The sequence below is a fragment of the Erythrolamprus reginae genome, chromosome 1, assembly GCF_031021105.1.
Source record: "Erythrolamprus reginae isolate rEryReg1 chromosome 1, rEryReg1.hap1, whole genome shotgun sequence".
NCBI lineage: Eukaryota > Metazoa > Chordata > Lepidosauria > Squamata > Dipsadidae > Erythrolamprus > Erythrolamprus reginae.
The window spans coordinates 397,817,898-397,835,989 of record NC_091950.1 but is presented as its reverse complement, the minus strand read 5'-3'; the positions used below and the strand labels follow the sequence as shown (position 1 = coordinate 397,835,989).

General features: G+C 40.3%; 1 protein-coding gene across 1 annotated transcript in view; it reads right to left on the bottom strand.

Moving 5' to 3' along the window:
* Positions 1-15,275, bottom strand: part of RNF43 (ring finger protein 43) — a 70,662-nt gene extending 55,387 nt beyond the window's left edge. The window contains exon 1 of the mRNA XM_070735058.1: positions 14,858-15,275. Coding sequence (XP_070591159.1) covers positions 14,858-15,094 — 237 coding nt within the window. The 5' untranslated portion in view covers positions 15,095-15,275. The remainder of the gene's footprint in view (positions 1-14,857) is intronic.
* Between the last annotated feature and the right edge of the window lie 2,817 nt (positions 15,276-18,092).

The following is an 18,092-nucleotide window of genomic DNA, read 5'->3' as shown; positions in this document are numbered from 1 at the left end:
AAGCCCCACTATGTCTTACTTTCGGGGTATGTCTTACATTGGAAAGGAGGCGGGCGAAGGAGGGCGCAGCTCCGGACCCCCCCCCCTTTCCACCCCTTGTCGCCCGAGACAAGGGGCAGCGAGGCAGGGGAAGAGGCGGTGGCTTCCGAGAACATGTTGCTGTTATTTCGTTGACAGAAAGCCTGCAACGAGGCACATCGGAGCAGTAAATGGAATTACTACTCGGGATACAATCTTGCGCCCGGAGCGCCTCTTTAGCCCCAAAGCTGTTTCCCTGCAAGTGAGCGGATGTGCACCATCCCCGGAAGCGAGCCAGTTTATGCCCTGGAAACCAGCTACTCTTCCAGCCAAGGCACCTTTTGAACTGGGGGAGACCCCCACCACCTGGCAATGCACAATGGCCCTCCTTGCTCTCCCTTCTCCCCCCCCCACCCCAAGGTTGGGCTTCTCCACGCGCTTCTGTTCAGCCCCAACTCCGAGCGAACCACCTTCCCTCTTTCCCCAATGGAGCGGCGTTGCAAAAACAAACAAACACATCTGCTGGGGGGGGGGGTCCGGACGCCCCCTTCTCCGGCTCTCCGGCATATCGAAGAGCGGAGCGGGGAGAGCCGCCTGGCAGAGCGCTTGCAGGCGGCGGCGGGGGGGGGGACGGCGGCGGCAGGGGGGACGTATGTCGAGGTTCTACTGTCTTTTCATACCATGTTTCCCCGAAAGTAAGACATATGTCTTACTTTTGGGGTATGGCTTATAATTAGCCGACCCCCCTGAAACCCCCCATATGTCTTACAATCGGGGGGGTCTTACTATCGGGGAAACACGGTACATTTTTCTGCTCCAGAGTGCAGCCCTAAACCCCAACATTTCAAGGGAGCAGAGCTTTGTTGGACTCAGTGAGTTTTCATAGAAACATAGAAGACTGACGGCAGAAAAAGACCTCATGGTCCATCTAGTCTGCCCTTATACTATTTCCTGTATTTTTATCTTAGAATGGATATATGTTTATCCCAGGCATGTTTAAATTCAGTTACTGTGGATTTACCAACCACGTCTGCTGAAAGTTTGTTCCAAGGATCTACTCCTCTTTCAGTAAAATAATATTTTCTCACGTTGCTTTTGATCTTTCCCCCAACTAACTTCAGATTGTGTCCCCTTGTTCTTGTGTTCACTTTCCTATTAAAAACACTTCCCTCCTGAACCTTATTTAACCCTTTAACATATTTAAATGTTTCGATCATGTCCCCCCTTTTCCTTCTGTCCTCCAGACTATACAGATTGAGTTCATGAAGTCTTTCCTGATAAGTTTTATGCTTAAGACCTTCCACCATTCTTGTAGCCCGTCTTTGGCCCCGTTCAATTTTGTCAATATCTTGTTGTAGGTGAGGTCTCCAGAACTGAACACAGTATTCCAAATGTGGTCTCACCAGCGCTCTATATAAGGGGATCACAATCTCCCTCTTCCTACTTGTTATACCTCTAGCTATGCAGCCAAGCATCCTACTTGCTTTTCCTACCGCCCGACCACACTGCTCACCCATTTTGAGACTATCAGAAATCACTACCTCTAAATCCTTCTCTTCTGAAGTTTTTGCTAAAAAAAACCCTGGGTGGATCTAGAGATTTCGATTTACAGTATATTCCCCAGCTGTCTAAAACGGTAACTATTTTCTGTGCCTGAGCGATCTTGTGATTCCAAATATATACCTAGTTTAGAAGCACCCTTAAGTACTTCAAAAGAACATGGAAATCTAACTTGGAGCCCCTGTGCTGGTGTTTAAAGAAATAATTGTTAGGGGGAGAAGAAAAAATGTGAGGAATATTAGTGCATGTCTGTTCATGTTTATTCAGAAGCAGCAGCAGTGATGCTATCCTTTTAACACTTGCTGCTCATCCCAGATCGGGCATTCCCTAATCCAGGGCTCCTCAGACAACCCATAGGGCTAAGGATTTGAGGAGTTGTAGTTGTGCAGGGGTGCTTCTCAAAAACGTGTCACCTGATTTTTCTCCCACTAGGAACTTATCCAAGGTTGGATTCTGTAAAGTTTTGTCTTGTCAAATTTTAAAGGGAATACTACGCAATCATCATTTGCTACAGCCCTTCTTTCTATTTTGCCTTTTCACATCTTTTCTATTGCAAAACCTCTATTATTATTATTATTATTATTATTATTATTATTATTATTATTATTATTATTATTATTATTAATTAGATTTGTATGCCACCCCTCTCCGAAGACTCGGGGCGGCTCACAACAGTAATAAAAACAATATAGTAGTGGAACAAATCTAATATTAAAAAAAACATATAAAACCCTATCATTATTTAAAAACAAACAGCACATACATACCAAACATAAAACAAAGTATAAAAAAGCCTGGGGGAAAGGTGTCTCAACTCCCCCATTCTTGGCGGTATAAGTGAGTCTTGAGTAGTTTACGAAAGACAGGGAGGATGGGGGCAGTTCTAATCTCCGGGGGGGGGGGGGGGAGTTGGGTCCAGAGGGCCGGGGCAGCCACAGAGAAGGCTCTTTCCCTGGGGCCCGCCAAACGACACTGTTTAGTCGACGGGACCCAGAGAAGGTCAACTCTGTGGGACCTTATCGGTCGCTGGGATTCGTGCGGTAGCAGGCGGTTCCGGAGGTACACTGGTCGAATGCCATGTAGGGCTTTAAAGGTCATGACCAACATTTTGAATTGAATAATATATTTCTCTTGAAGCTAATAAAACATTTCAACCTCACAATACAAATTTCAGGGAAGCTAGTTCAGAATTTAATACATTTAAGCTTGGAGGAAGAGAGGAATTCTTGTGTTCCCTTATATATTTCACTGGTCAATCTACGGCCATTGGATGGTGTTTGTGTAGCTAAAGCAGCTTTTTGAAGCTGGGCAGTGTTAACCCTTTTGATTTAACACCAGATCTAGATCACCGTAGGAATGGAGGGTCAGTCTTCACAGCATCCATTTCAAAGGACTGCATAGATCAATTGTACTTTGTGCCCCAAAGCCCACTTATTGGTTAATCATTACACAAATCAGCACTAAGGAAATGCTGTCAATGGACAAGGGAAGTTAAAGATACCCATTAAAAAGTTTATGACCCATACTGAGTCCAGGACAGTCAAAGGATATTAAATTCAGCTGAACTTAAAAAGACAATACATGTCAAATTATCTCTGAGATCCCACTTCTTTATAATAATAGAAATTATATGCACACCAGAATAACTATACACAAGGATAGTTGCCCTCCCCATGCCAACTACTCCCCACAACCCTATCAACTAATAATAATAATAATAATAATAATAATAATAATAATAATAATAATAATTTATTAGATTTGTATGCCGCCCCTCTCCGAAGACTCGGGGCGGCATCTAATTTAATAAGACTCTATTACTATTATTCTTCTCTTCCTTACTAGTATTTATCTCTTCCCACTTATTACTATAACCATGTTGCTTGTATCTTTCAATTTATATTGTTTTTATGTGTTTCCTACAATTTGATAGCTTATTAGTAACCTTGACTCACTGAGTGTTGCATCTTTTTATTCTTGATAAATGTTTTTGATTCTCCTTATGTACACTGAGAGCATATACACCAAAGACAAATTATTTGTGTGTCCAATTACACTTGACCAAGAAATAATTCTGTTATTTTATTCTCTTTCCCCCCCATTTTTATTCTTGCAATTTCTTTTTCTAAATAGCCACCGGTATTGCTTAATCAAAAATCTAAAAATTGGTTCCCGCAGAAGTTTAGCTTTTGATATGAAGAACTTTATATGTTGTGAGCTACCCCGAGTCCTCGGAGAGGGGCAGCATAGAAGACAAACTATTATTAATATTATTATTATTATTATTATTATTATTATTATTATTATTAATTAGATTTGTATGCCGCCCCTCTCCGTAGACTCGGGGCGGCTCACAACAGCAATAAAACAATTCATGACAAATCTAATAATTTAAAAACATTTTAAAAAACCCGTTATTAAGCAGACATACACACAGACATACCATACATTATTTATTTATTTATTTATTCAATTTTTATGCCGCCCTTCTCCTTAGATTCAGCGCAGCTTACAACATGTTAGCAATAGCACTTTTTTAACAGAGCTAGGCTATTGCCCCCACAATCCAGGTCCTATAAATTGTATAGGCCGGGGGGCAGCAAAGGTGGGTTTTAAGGAGTTTACGGAAGGCAAGGAGGGTGGGGGCAGTTCTAATCTCCGGGGGGAGCTGGTTCCAGAGAGTCGGGGCCGCCACAGAGAAGGCTCTTCCCCTGGGACCCGCCAAACGACATTGTTTAGTCGACAGGACCCGGAGAAGGCCAACTCTGTGGGACCTAACCAGCCGTTGAGATTCGTGTGGCAGAAGGCGGTTCCGGAGATATTCTGGTCCGGTGCCATGAAGGGCTTTATAGGTCATAACCAACACTTTGAATTGTGACCGGAAATTGATCGGCAACCAATGCAGACTGCGGAGTGTTGGTGTAACATGGGCATACCTGGGGAAGCCCATGATTGCTCTCACAGCTGCATTCTGCACGATCTGAAGTTTCTGAACACTTTTCAAAGGTAGCCCCATGTAGAGAGCATTACAGTAGTCGAATCTCGAGGTGATGAGGGCATGAGTGACTGTGAGCAGTGAGTGCCGGTCCAGATAGGGCCGCAACTGGTGCACCAGGCGAACCTGGGCAAACGTCCCCTTCGCCACAGCTGAAAGATGGTTCTCTAATGTGAGCTATGGATCGAGGAGGACGCCCAAGTTGCGGACGCTCTCTAGCTAGCTAGCTAACTAACTAGCTAGCTAACTAACTAACTAACTAACTAACTAACTAACTAACTAGCCTTTCTTTAAACTAAAGTCTAAGTCTGAAAATGTCCTCTTTGATGGCCATACATGAACATTTATCTTTATGTTAATTTAAAACACGCACAGCTGTAATACAAAATCTGGGCGAGATCTACATAGGCTTTTATCTTGGCACTATGACATCTATCTTACTCAAGATTCACACGACACATGCCAATTTTATCTCAGCATAACAGTTTTCTCAGCCTACTGCCTGTTTAGTGAGTTGGTAGTGTAATACATATAGCAAATTGTAGTGCCCAGTAGAATGTTTTTTGATATTATAAGAATATTTAAGGCAGTTTCCAATATAGAAGGGCAATTTTTTTTTGCTGTTTGTTAAAAAATTCTGGAAGTAGTGAAGATAGGACAAGAAAGAAGGGCCATGAAGACATTTAATATAAAATAAATATAAAATAGGTTGATAGTAAGAACAATCCACTGGGTCTAAGAGCTTGGAGATATGTCTCCAATGGAGCATCATAGCAAGAATTGAGATTTGGAAGATTTGCAAGCTGACTGGATGTCATAATTTGTATTTTATGAAGAATTATTTCATTTGCTTTGGGAGATGAATGTTGTTATATATTCCTGCATCTAAGTGGAGTTTTGAAATCCATTAATGACCAGAAAGCAGCAACCAGAACTTCTAATGAAATGTACCTCATTTAAAACTTGCAAATTCTTAATATCTGAATAGCCTAGTATTGTGAAAATGCACCATAGTGCATATGCCATTGCATTAATTGCCATATGTCTTTAGATTATTAGAGTATTATCTTTCGGCTGTGGCGAGGAGGGTGTTTGCCCAGGTTCGCCTGGTGCACCAGTTGCGGCCCTATTTGGACAGGGAGTCATTGCTCACAGTCACTCATGCCCTCATCACCTCGAGGCTCGACTACTGTAATGCTCTCTACATGGGCTACCTCTGAAAAGTGTTCGGAAACTTCAGATCGTGCAGAACGCAGCCGCGAGAGCCATCGTGGGGCTTCCAAGATTCGCCCACGTTTCTTCAACACTCTGTGGCTTGCATTGGCTGCCGATCAGTTTCCGGTCACAATTCAAAGTGTTGGTCATGACCTTTAAAGCCCTACATGGCAATGGACCAGATTACCTCCGGAACCGCCTGCTACCGCACGAATCCCAGCGACCGATAAGGTCCCACAGAATTGGCCTTCTCCGGGTCCCGTCGACTAAACAATGTCATTTGGCGGGCCCCAGGGGAAGAGCCTTCTCTGTGGCGGCCCCGGCCCTCTGGAACCAACTCCCCCCGGCGATTAGAACTGCCCCCACCCTCCCTGTCTTTCGTAAACTACTCAAGACTCATTTATACCGCCAGGCATGGGGGAGTTGAGATAGCTCTTCCCCCTAGGCCATTACAAGTCATGCATGGTATGTTTGTGTGTATTTTTGGTTTTATAATAGGGGTTTTTAGTTGTTTTTTATTATTGGATTGTACATGTTTTGTTTATTATTGTTGTTAGCCACCCCGAGTCTGCGGAGAGGGGCGGTATACAAATCCAATAAATTATTATTATTATTATTATTATTATTATTATTATTATTATTATTACTACTACTACTATTATTATTATAGCAAATATGGTATGTCATCGCTACAAGGGGCTCTAATGTAAATCCTCACTAGAGAAATACTGTAGGATTTACCTTCACCATCTATTCAATTTATGGCAACTGATAAATCAGGGATGGGATCATTAACGATTATCACCACCAAAGTAAACAGCTCTGGATTGGGAGAATGAGACAAGGGTGCTCAACCCTAATTATATTTACACCACATGTTGAAAGAAACGTGGCTAACCATTGATGGGCAAGACGGGTGAATAGAAATAAACCAATTTGAAATGAAAATAATAATTTGTATAAAATTTGCAGACTCTTAGCAGTCTAGATTTAGACTTCAGGAAATGGATCTACTGTACTTTATCCTGTTGAAAGAACTGTGGCTTACAACCAGACTGGAGTGTCTGGATGCATCCATTGTAGCTTCTGCCCGAGACTACAAAATATATTTTAAGTGATGTTTATTTATTTATTTATTAGATTTGTATGCCGCCCCTCTCCGTAGACTCGGGGCGGCTCACAATACAATAAAACAGTTCATGACAAATCTAATAATTTACAATTTAAAATATTTAAAAACCCCATTATTAAAAAGACATACATACTCTCTAATTACTCTGCCAATGTACGGTAGTTTCTCCCTGATGTTGTTTAATATCAGTTAACATTCAAGTTCATTTATACCTTTTGAAATATAGCATAAGTTTTCCAAGAATTTAAGATATATCCAGATGTGACTCTTGTCCAATAACCATGTTTCTCAGATTCTTCAAAATAAGAGTGTTAGATGTGGTCCTCATCCACTCATAGCAACCCCCTTTCCCCCCTCCCCTTTCACTAATAAGTACGTTAGCTGCCTAATACCGATATTGTGGAGCCACCTTATAGAACACAGGTGTCAAACTTGCGGCGTAATGTTGCCATCATGTAACCAGATTACTTACGGGACTGCCTTCTGCCGCATAAATCCCAGCGACCAATCAGGACCCACAGAGTTGGCCTTCTCCAGGTCCCGTCAACCAGATGATGTCGTTTGGCGGGGCCTAGGGGAAGAGCCTTCTCTGTGGTTGCCCCGGCCCTCTGGAATCAGCTCCCTCCAGAGATTCATACTGCCCCCACCCTCCTCGCCTTCCACAAAAGCCTTAAGACCTATCTATGTCACCAGGCGTGGGGCAACTAGTATATGCCCCCCCTCTGTTCTGACCATTAATGTTATGTGTGGGTGTGATTGAGTAAATTGACTGTTTTTTAAATTAATGGGTATTGTTTGCATTGTATGTTGTGAGCCGCAGAGGGGCAGCATACAAGTCTAATAAATAATAATAATAAATAATAATTTATTTCCCTTTGCAGAGCTGGGTGGGTGTCTCCTGTGCATGACACGTCTGGCCCATGGGCCACCAGTTTGACACCCTGTTCTAGAAACATGCTAAATTAGACATGGGACATATAATATTAACCAATCCATGCATGTGTGAAGAATTGGGTCAGTTATAGGTGATTTTATTAGACAGTAGGAATCCCAATCCTTCTGACAAGGGGCGTTTTACCAACTACAGTGTTCCCTCGATTTTCGCGGGTTCGAACTTCGTGAAACGTCTATACCACGGTTTTTCAAAAATATTAATTAAAAAATACTTTGCGGTTTTTTTCCCTATACCACGGTTTTTCCGGCCTGATGACGTCATACGTCATCGCCAAACTTTCATCCGCCTTTAATAAATATTTTTTTAATAAACTTTAATAAATAAACATGGTGAATAATAATCTAAATGGTTGCTAAGGGAATGGGAAATGGCAATTTTGGGGTTTAAAATGTTAAGGGAAGGCTTGTGACACTGTTCGTAGCCAAAAATGGTGTATTTATTTCCGCATCTCTACTTTGCGGAAATTCAACTTTCGCGGACGGCCTCGGAACGCATCCCCCGCGAAAATCGAGGGAACACTGTACAGTATATGATATGATGCCTATTTATTACAGAACCAGTATGTCTTTCTGCACATTAAAGAAAAGCATTAATCACTACTTTGCAGCTTTGTACTGCTTGATAGTTATATCAAAACATTTCAACACACAGCATATTCTATAACATGGAGATGTGGAAAGTTCTCAAATATGAAACTTAAGATGGCACTGTATGAGGGTTGTACTGCTTCATTGTACATTTTTCGATCAAACTTTGTTTTACTCACATTATTAATCACCTTAAAACAAGTTAGCACCACGAGGAAAGCTAGGGATTAAGCATCTTAAAACTATTGCCACGTTCAAGCACACACTCTTCTTCCATATATTGAATGCATGTAAATGCTGTTGCATGTTTCTTATTGGTAAAAAGAACAGTGGGAATTTAGGACAAATGTAATGAAATGCTACTATCTATAACAGTGTTTCCCAACCTTGGTAACTTGAAGATATCTGGACTTCAACTCCCAGAATTCCCCAGCCAGCATTCGCTGGCTGGGGAATTCTGGGAGTTGAAGTCCAGATATCTTCAAGTTGCCAAGGTTGGGAAACACTGATCTATAAAACCGGGCCCATGCTATTTGATTCCTACAGATCGACTTCTTGCCACCAAAAGGAATTTGAAATACCTATAATTCTTCCTCTTTATAGAAATATCTGTGGCTTGCACAGGATGGGGATAGAAAGATATGCTTTTTCCTTTCCTAGAAATATAATGAAGTTACTGCCAGAACGTCCAAATTGTTGTGGTTAGCTAGTTATACGGTATAGCACAACATGGCCTACTGCAGAGTATGAACTACTGGGTGAGTAACAATTCTGTATGCTTTGACTGCAAGGCTGAAAAATGAAAGAGAAAAGCAGAGCTGGGTAGAACACAACACCTGCACACACACACACACACACACACACGAAAAAAAGTATAACAGGCAGAAAAAATCTACAGGAAGAACAGGAGAGAGAGAGAGAGAAAGAAAGAGAGAGAGAGAGAGAGAGTTAAGAATAGCACAAAGAAAATGAAAATTCTATGAGCTACAGCGATAAGGGAAGGGGCGGTCAAAGAAAGGCTTGGCAATGACAAAATGAAAGTATAAACTGAGATAGGTAGAAAAGCATGAATACACAGAAGTTAAAAGGATTGGGTTAAAACTATGGAAAAACATTTCATATTGTTGCTATAGTGATGAAGCTCTCTTGGATTATTATATCTGTTAGAAACCAGCCTTTTCAGTGTCCAGTTTATATTGCACACTTGGGTTGTCTTGGCATCAGGATACACACACCTCCACTTCTGCAGGTTTATTACTGGCTAAAAGCTTGCAGTCCAAATGTGTAGCTTTGGATTGCAAGCTATAGGTTTTTTAAAAATACAAAATAGGAAGAAATTGAATTTTATCCAGTTTCAAGACATACCAACTTCTATGACGCAGCATGAATGTACAATGGAATCAAAAATGATTTATGGATTTCTCTCTTCTCTCTTTTCTCCTATTATAACACGGGACTTACCACCAACCTAATTTAAAAGGACGCTGCATATTGTTTAAAACTCACATTGAGAATTTGGGCTTCAAATTTAGCCTGTTTAAATCCCTACCCCTTATGCTTCTTTCCTCTCAGCTGTTCTTTTTATTTATCTCAATTCCTTTTCTGTTCTGTACTCTCTTTCTACAGATAGTAACACTTGAACTTTCATTCCTTTCATGGTCAGCTACCGATTCTCCTGGGGACCATCTGAATGTTGATTGCATGAAGATGGATAAGCCCCACAGTCCATGTCTATAACTGACTCTTAGCAAGTCTCAGGTTCATGGCCACACTGCATTCTGCAGATATTTCTTTTGTCTCCAGATTAGCAAGTGGAGGGGTGTGTGTGTTATTTCAAAGATATTACATTACTGATCTAGAGACTATGAGATATTTTCCCCTATTCTTTTCCCCGTGGCCTTACTCAACTGTCAGTCCACTCCCCTATTGAGCTTTCAACTTCTAGTGGCTGATCACCTACTGGGATCCCTTCTGTTTCTAAATGCATCATAACTTGAACATTTGCCATTCCCACCTTCCAATCTTCTGGTTTTTCCATGAGGAACATCTGACTTGGGAGATAGTCTATTGGTGCCAGTTGCCCAGTGAAATGGCAAACGTCTCTCTTTTTCCTTAGCCGTATTGACACTTGCCTTCGCACCACGCTAAACTATTAATTCTTCACCCAAGCAGCTGGTCGATATAATAAAATTCCTTAATCTGGTGGTTGTAAACTATCCACCTTCAGCAAGTCTTCAGTTTTCAAACCCTACCAGGGTTTTGTTCCTCAGAAGAACTGCCTGCATGACAACTAAACTGCACCCACCAATATCAGTTGTCTTCTCCTCTGGAATAATCTAACATAATTTCATATGTAACATCCAGGATGCAATATGACAAGTGTTTTCAGTGGAGCTGCCCCTAAAAGACAGCTCAGAAACTTTACTGAACCTGAAAAACAGCTGTTTGCTTTGAAACATCTGGAAATGGGAATCTGTTATTTACAAAATAACTGCTTGGCTGGTTCAGCTATTTGTTTCTTATAGAGTTCAATTTACTTACTTTCTCTTATACAGTCCAAAATAGTCTTGAGTTATGATTAAATGAATAATGTAACTATCAGCCTATAAAGCAGAATTTTGACAATTGTGGTACAATAATTCTCCAAAAGTAACCCCACTTGAAACTCATAGAAACATAGAAACATAGAAACATAGAAGACTGACGGCAGAAAAAGACCTCATGATCCATCTAGTCTGCCCTTATACTATTTCCTGTATTTTATCTTAGGATGGATATATGTTTATCCCAGGCATGTTTAAATTCAGTTACTGTGGATTTACCAACCACGTCTGCTGGAAGTTTGTTCCAAGGATCTACTACTCTTTCAGTAAAATAATATTTTCTCATGTTGCCTTTGATCATTCCCCCAACTAACTTCAGATTGTGTCCCCTTGTTCTTGTGTTCACTTTCCTATTAAAAACACTTCCCTCCTGAACCTTATTTAACCCTTTAACATATTTAAATGTTTCGATCATGTCCCCCCTTTTCCTTCTGTCCTCCAGACTATACAGATTGAGTTCATTAAGTCTTTCCTGATACGTTTTATGCTTAAGACCTTCCACCATTCTTGTAGCCCGTCTTTGGACCCGTTCAATTTTGTCAATATCTTTTGTAGGTGAGGTCTCCAGAACTGAACACAGTACTCCAAATGTGGTCTCACCAGCGCTCTATATAAGGGGATCACAATCTCCCTCTTCCTGCTTGTTATACCTCTAGCTATGCAGCCAAGCATCCTACTTGCTTTTCCTACCGCCCGACCACACTGCTCACCCATTTTGAGACTATCAGAAATCACTACCCCTAAATCCTTCTCTTCTGAAGTTTTTGTTAACACAGAACTGCCAATGCAATACTCAGATTGAGGATTCCTTTTCCCCAAGTGCATTACTATTTTACATTTGGAAAATAATTATCTTTTTGTCTTTCAATTTTTCCCCTCTAGGCATTGCAGTTTCCCTTTCTATTAGCTAATAAATTAATGGTCATTTTGAGTAATTTTAGGATTGGTACACAATCTATCTCTTGTAAAGTGCTGTGAAGCTATGTTAAACAATGGCCATGATAATTTTTTAGAATTATTCATGGTAAACTATACAAAGGGTATCACCTCCGTTTGAGGCCATAAATACATCTCAACTGATCAGAGCATTGAATATGGCCCATATATTTCCCTGAAAACAGATTCAGATTGCCTTACAGTTAAATGAAGCAGACTTTAACTGGCTGAGTTCAGGATGCTGATCTATAGGTATATGAAATTCCTTCCACTTTCTTTTATAATATTGCATCACAAACTAAAGCATTCTCAATATGGACTTAAAACATTAAAAAGTTAATAAGTTTCCTCCTTTTTGTATCTTACCGTAACCTAACTCTGGAATTGAACCTTTAAAAATGCATTTTGAAACATTCTGTAATGTCACTTCCTCTACTTGTTTTGTTTTTCTATTTGGGTATGTTGGACGCCTTGGTTAAGCAGGGACCATCCTCTTCCACTCTAAATTGCTGTGCACACAGAAGGTACTGCTATTACTATGGAGTGTTATAATTTCAAATGACCTCAAGCTGGTCACTGTTTCAAGGTAACTTTCCTCATGGGTTTGTTAAAGAGATAAAAGAGAAAAATACTATTTCTAATACAAAAATAATAAATGGAACTCTTGGGAAGTGATTGGATAGGAAAGTATGATATAAAATCACGAATGATTATAATTGTATAGCAATGAAGGTGGTCAAAAAATGTCATCTCTATTAATTTTTTGGCTTAAGCCCTTTAAAATTTGAAACAGCATGAACAAGAAAATACACCTTATTCCGACTTTTGGTTTTTTTAAGAAGTCCTATTTTAAGAGTGTGTTTTTAATCGATACAATTTGGGAACAGAATGATTGGGGTTTGCTCAGAGTTACCTAGAAAAGGATTTAGAATCAGGGCTTACGTTGTAGACATCACTGGCAGCTTGAGGCCACAATGTACATTGCAAATATGAAAGACTACTTTTCCTGACACACACTATGATTATATTTTCAAAAATAGCATATGAGCCTGTTTTATGCGGTGGAAGCAGATTACAAGATCTAAAGCAGAGATTATTCCTTCCTTGTTACTCACATACATTTAATAGGTTTTGTTAGTATGCAGTTCATAAATTTGTCATCCTAGGAAGAAATCCTGTCATTGAATTACCCCTATTTCAAAAAGGACAGATGTTCATAGGAGCAGAGTTGCCTTAGGATGTCCCCAGTTTTTTTCTACTGGAGCTTTCTCAGGTGGGGAATCTTTCTTCAGTTCCAATTGGGATCATTCGAACTGGATCTATCAGGAACATGATTGGGGATCGTTTGCTTGCAAACTGGATGAGCTATCAGTGGGCTCCTAAACAATAAGATAGAAAAGTACTATACAATGTGTGTTTGTTTTCCTTGGGATTTGAATTAACTTCACAGGAGAAACCAACCAGGACAGTTGCAGTGCCTTGATACAATGGACTCTGACCATTCATCAATCCCTAATAACACCTTCAAGTTCTTTTCTCCTTCCATGCCCCTGCAAAGTATCCCGAAACTGATTCATTCTAATCAACTGTTCCAACATCCTTGCTATTTCAATTTCACCCTGAACACTACTACTGGAAGGCATCAGCTACCGTATCTATCTGCATTTTGTATAATATGACATTGCTTGAGATTTGCACCATTCTGCTTGTGAACAATGAATTCAAGTCATGTGAGGACCCTGCAAGGTGAGTCACAGGTTGCAAGACAAGATGGCACATGAAGTCAGGCCAGCAACTGCACTTCATCACAATAGACTGATCTTTACAACCGAGAAGTTCATTCAGTCTTTCCACTTGGTTCTTCTTGCTCAAGCCATGGAAAGTTCCTCCAAGCATCTCTCTCTCTCTGATCAAAGTAAGAGAATCCAAGACTAACATTCCTGAGTCATTGTGGGAAAGAAGAGGCTTGGTTGTCACTTGAAGCACTTTCTGAAAGGCATGGTAGGATCAGTAACATGTGGAAATATCCAATTCAATATATATCTTATGGATAAAAGGAACCAGGGGAACATGATTTTAGAAACATAGAAGATTGATGGCAGAAAAAGACTTCATGGTCCATCTAGTCTGCCCTTGTACTATTTCCTGTATTTTATCTTAGGATGGATATATGTTTATCCCAGGCATGTTTAAATTCAGTTACTGTGGATTTGCTAACCATGTCTGCTGGAAGTTTGTTCCAAGCATCTAATAATATTCAGTAAAATATTATTTTCTCACGTTGCTTCTGATCTTTCCCCCAACTAACCTTATTTTTTTTATATAAAATAGGCATGGGGGATTTGAGACATCTTTCCCCCAGGCTCATTATAATTTATGTTTGGTATGTATGTGCTGTTTGGTTTTTAATTATGATAGGGTTTTTAGTTATTTTTAATATTAGATTTGTGCCATTATAATATTGTTTTTATCGTTGTTGTGAGCCGCCCCGAGTCTTCGGAGAGGGGAGGCATACCAATCTAATAAATTGAAATTGAAATTGAAATTGAAATAGAGGTAAAACCAAAATCATGGGCCCAATGAGAGTGCCTCTGATAGTTCATGCCTTTGTATTTCATTCATACAGAACAAAATCAAAATGTCCCTGGGAACAACGATGTGCACCTGCCCATTCATTTACGTGTGCTTAGCTGAAGAATAGCTATAAAAAGGGACACAATGAGGAAAACGTTGTGAAGCTACAAGGTGGGCAGTTCTACTTGGTGGTTTCAGTTACAAAGCCGAATCAATCACCACTGTGGCCAAGCAGATCTTGCATGGGAGTCCACAAGTGCAACAGAAGAAAGGTTTGCTTACCTGCAAGAGTTTGCCTTCAGCAGGGGTGATCTCTGCAATGCTAGCAAAGACTCCTTCCAGGGTGAGGGGTTCCAGTTTGAAAGGAATTACCCGGATAATCGCCTTCTGGGCCAAAGTCCACTCAGCTTCCATTGCTGCCACCAGCGCCAGTCCCGAGTAGCCCAGTCGTATCTGCAGCATAGCCATTAGCAGCCAAGGCCAGAGGACTGCCAGCTGTAGCTGGGGGCCAACACTCATGCTCCCAGCTGCAGCAGTGTGCTCTGGCCACACATACTGCTTAGGAATGTGTCCTCACCCCACCAGCAGGTTCCAACAACTGGTAAAATTGTTGAGGATTATAGCCCTCTGTGCAACTGCAGTCAATGGGGCAAACGAGAAGCGAAGGGTAGTTACCTGGAGCTTCTCCCAGGCTTTCCTCTCCCCTTTGCCTCAAAGTTTCTCCATGCCACGTGTTTGTAAAATCCTCGAGCTTCACCAGATTATAAGAACCCCAGATCAGGTCTTCCTCTTCCTCCTCCTCCTCCAGATAAATTCAGACATGGCGAGAAAAACCAAGGGGGTACGAATAGCATATGGTATGAAGAGTTCTTGGTTTCTTCTAGGAAGACTGCTATACCTGATTTTAGACAGTTCCCCATGGAAGACAGTGTCAGCTTCTCAAATCCTTTCAGGCTTTTACATCCTAGGATGGCAAATGGGACCGAACCTGTTATCAGATGACCTTAGCAGCCCTTGTCGGCTCCTGAAAAGTGAATTGCTTTTTTCATATATTCTTTTCCCAGTTAATGCCAACCACCTTTGTCTTTTGCTTCTATTTATGCCACACGTTAAAGCACAGAGTAACCGTGCATGTACTTGCATTTAGGAATTTGAATGCAAACCTGGTTTTTCTTACTCATTGTCATCTGTTTGATCTTTTATTCATATTTGCATGCCCCCAATGCTTGCACCTCTCATTTGAATTTAAAAAAATGTAATTGTTGAATTAAAAAAAAATTAAGTTGGAATTTTCCAGCGGTTTGTCATTTTTAATACAGAAAATATAGTCCGTGGCTCTCCAAACTTATGACATAAAAAAGGCATTTCTTAGATGTCTTCCAGAACTTGGAAGCTAAAAAAACAGGAAAAACAACTATAGATACACCTGTGTTTTATTTCATAGCTGTGCAAATCTCAGAATGTGTTTCCTTTTAGACGTTAAATGCAAATTAACACAATTAAACATTAAAAAAGCATGCTTGAGAAAAGCTGCAGAAATTTATCAGTTAAACTTTTTGATTAGAGAAAGAAAAAAATCAATTTAAACCGGTATGCAAATCTGTTAGAGAGTTGTGCCTCTAAAAATCCATGTGAAAAAAGAACCCCCAGCTTTTAAAAAAAAAAAATCTCGGATAAAATATTTCAATGATCAAAATGTATTCTGAATCTTACCTACAAATTTCAGGTAAGGAAAGAGAAGTAGGGAAAACTCACAGGAACTCTTTATACAGGTAAATGTGAAATTCCAGAGTCTGAATCAGAAAGAAAAATTGACTCCCGGCTGAAGGCTTGTGAGTCAGGCGTGGCTGAAATCTAGTTTCCAAAAACAACTTTAAAATCTTGCTAAAAATCCAGGAAAATTTCTGGAAACTCCTTTTGAATTTGAGTAGTCTCCCCTTCTTTCAGCAAACACAGGAGGCATATCTAAGCAGTACGCAGGACGGCAGTTGCTTGAAACAGCAGATATCCATGAGGAGGCTGCATGAAAAACACAATGCAGTCAATCTTCAAAGGCAAAACAGAGCCCAGTGGGATGAAGTGAACTTGAAAAGTTCTGCAGAGCTCTTGAAAAAGTCTTCTTTCCCGAAAATCACAACTGGCTTAGCTCCTGGAAGGTAAAAGTAGTCTGTAGCTTATGCTCTTCGCTTCCCTCCCCTAGAACTACAAGCACTTTCTACCTGCTGACACAAAGTGAGGGTGGAGCCGCCAAAGGCAATAACTCCACCCCCCGAATGTGATTTTCAGAGTTCTTAGACTCCCTCTCCTGATTCAGTAGTAAATTGCACTTCACATTTGCTTCCTTTTGACGTGAATTGGCTAGTCTATGCGAGCAAGATTCACTTGCTGCGTTTTCCAAAGAATTATGCACAGAGAAATGGAAAGGGAAAATAATTTAATCAAATGTACTAAGACAAATCTGTTTCTCAAGATTTTTAGTATGACACTTTCAATTATAGAAACATAGAAGACTGACGGCAGAAAAAGACCTCATGGTCCATCTAGTCTGCCCTTATACTATTTCCTGTATTTTATCTTACAATGGATATATATTTATCCCAGGCATGTTTAAATTCAGTTACTGTGGATTTACCAACCACGTCTGCTGGAAGTTTGTTCCAAGGATCTACTACTCTTTCAGTAAAATAATATTTTCTCATGTTGCCTTTGATCTTTTCCCCAAACTAGCTTCAGATTGTGTCCCCTTGTTCTTGTGTTCACTTTCCTATTAAAAACACTTCCTTCCTGAACCTTATTTAACCCTTTAACATATTTAAATGTTTCGATCATGTCCCCCCTTTTCCTTCTGTCCTCCAGACTATAGAGATTGAGTTCATTGTCTTTCCTCATACGTTTTATGCTTAAGACCTTCCACCATTCTTGTAGCCCGTCTTTGGACCCGTTCAATTTTGTCCATATCTTTTTGTAGGTGAGGTCTCCAGAACTGAACACAGTATTCCAAATGTGGTCTCACCAGCGCTCTATATAAGGGGATCACAATCTCCCTCTTCCTGCTTGTTATACCTCTAGCTATGCAGCCAAGCATCCTACTTGCTTTTCCTACCGCCCAACCATATATTGAAATAACTACAGTAATTTCATCCCTGAAAGAAGGATTGGCTTATAAATAGAATAGCTAAAGTCTGCAACTAGTACCATAGCTTTTCTTCAAGTCTTAATTTTGGTTGTGTTGTTTTTTCCCCAATAGCCACTGCAAGGAAGATTTTAGGTAGTGCTGATTTTTAGAAATCTGGAATTCAACTATTACTGTCTTCTGACATCAGCTGGGTGAGTAATACCACAGGCCAGACAGGAAACTTCAAAGCAAGATTACCCAGTTGAAGCTGTAATTTAGGATGTGGTATAATTCCACTGGGTACAGCATTCAGGTTACTAGAAAGTCAAGTATTCAGTAATGTACAGAACTCCATACGAAAACCAGTTTTGCAATAATTTTATTTAGATACGGAGAAAGGTC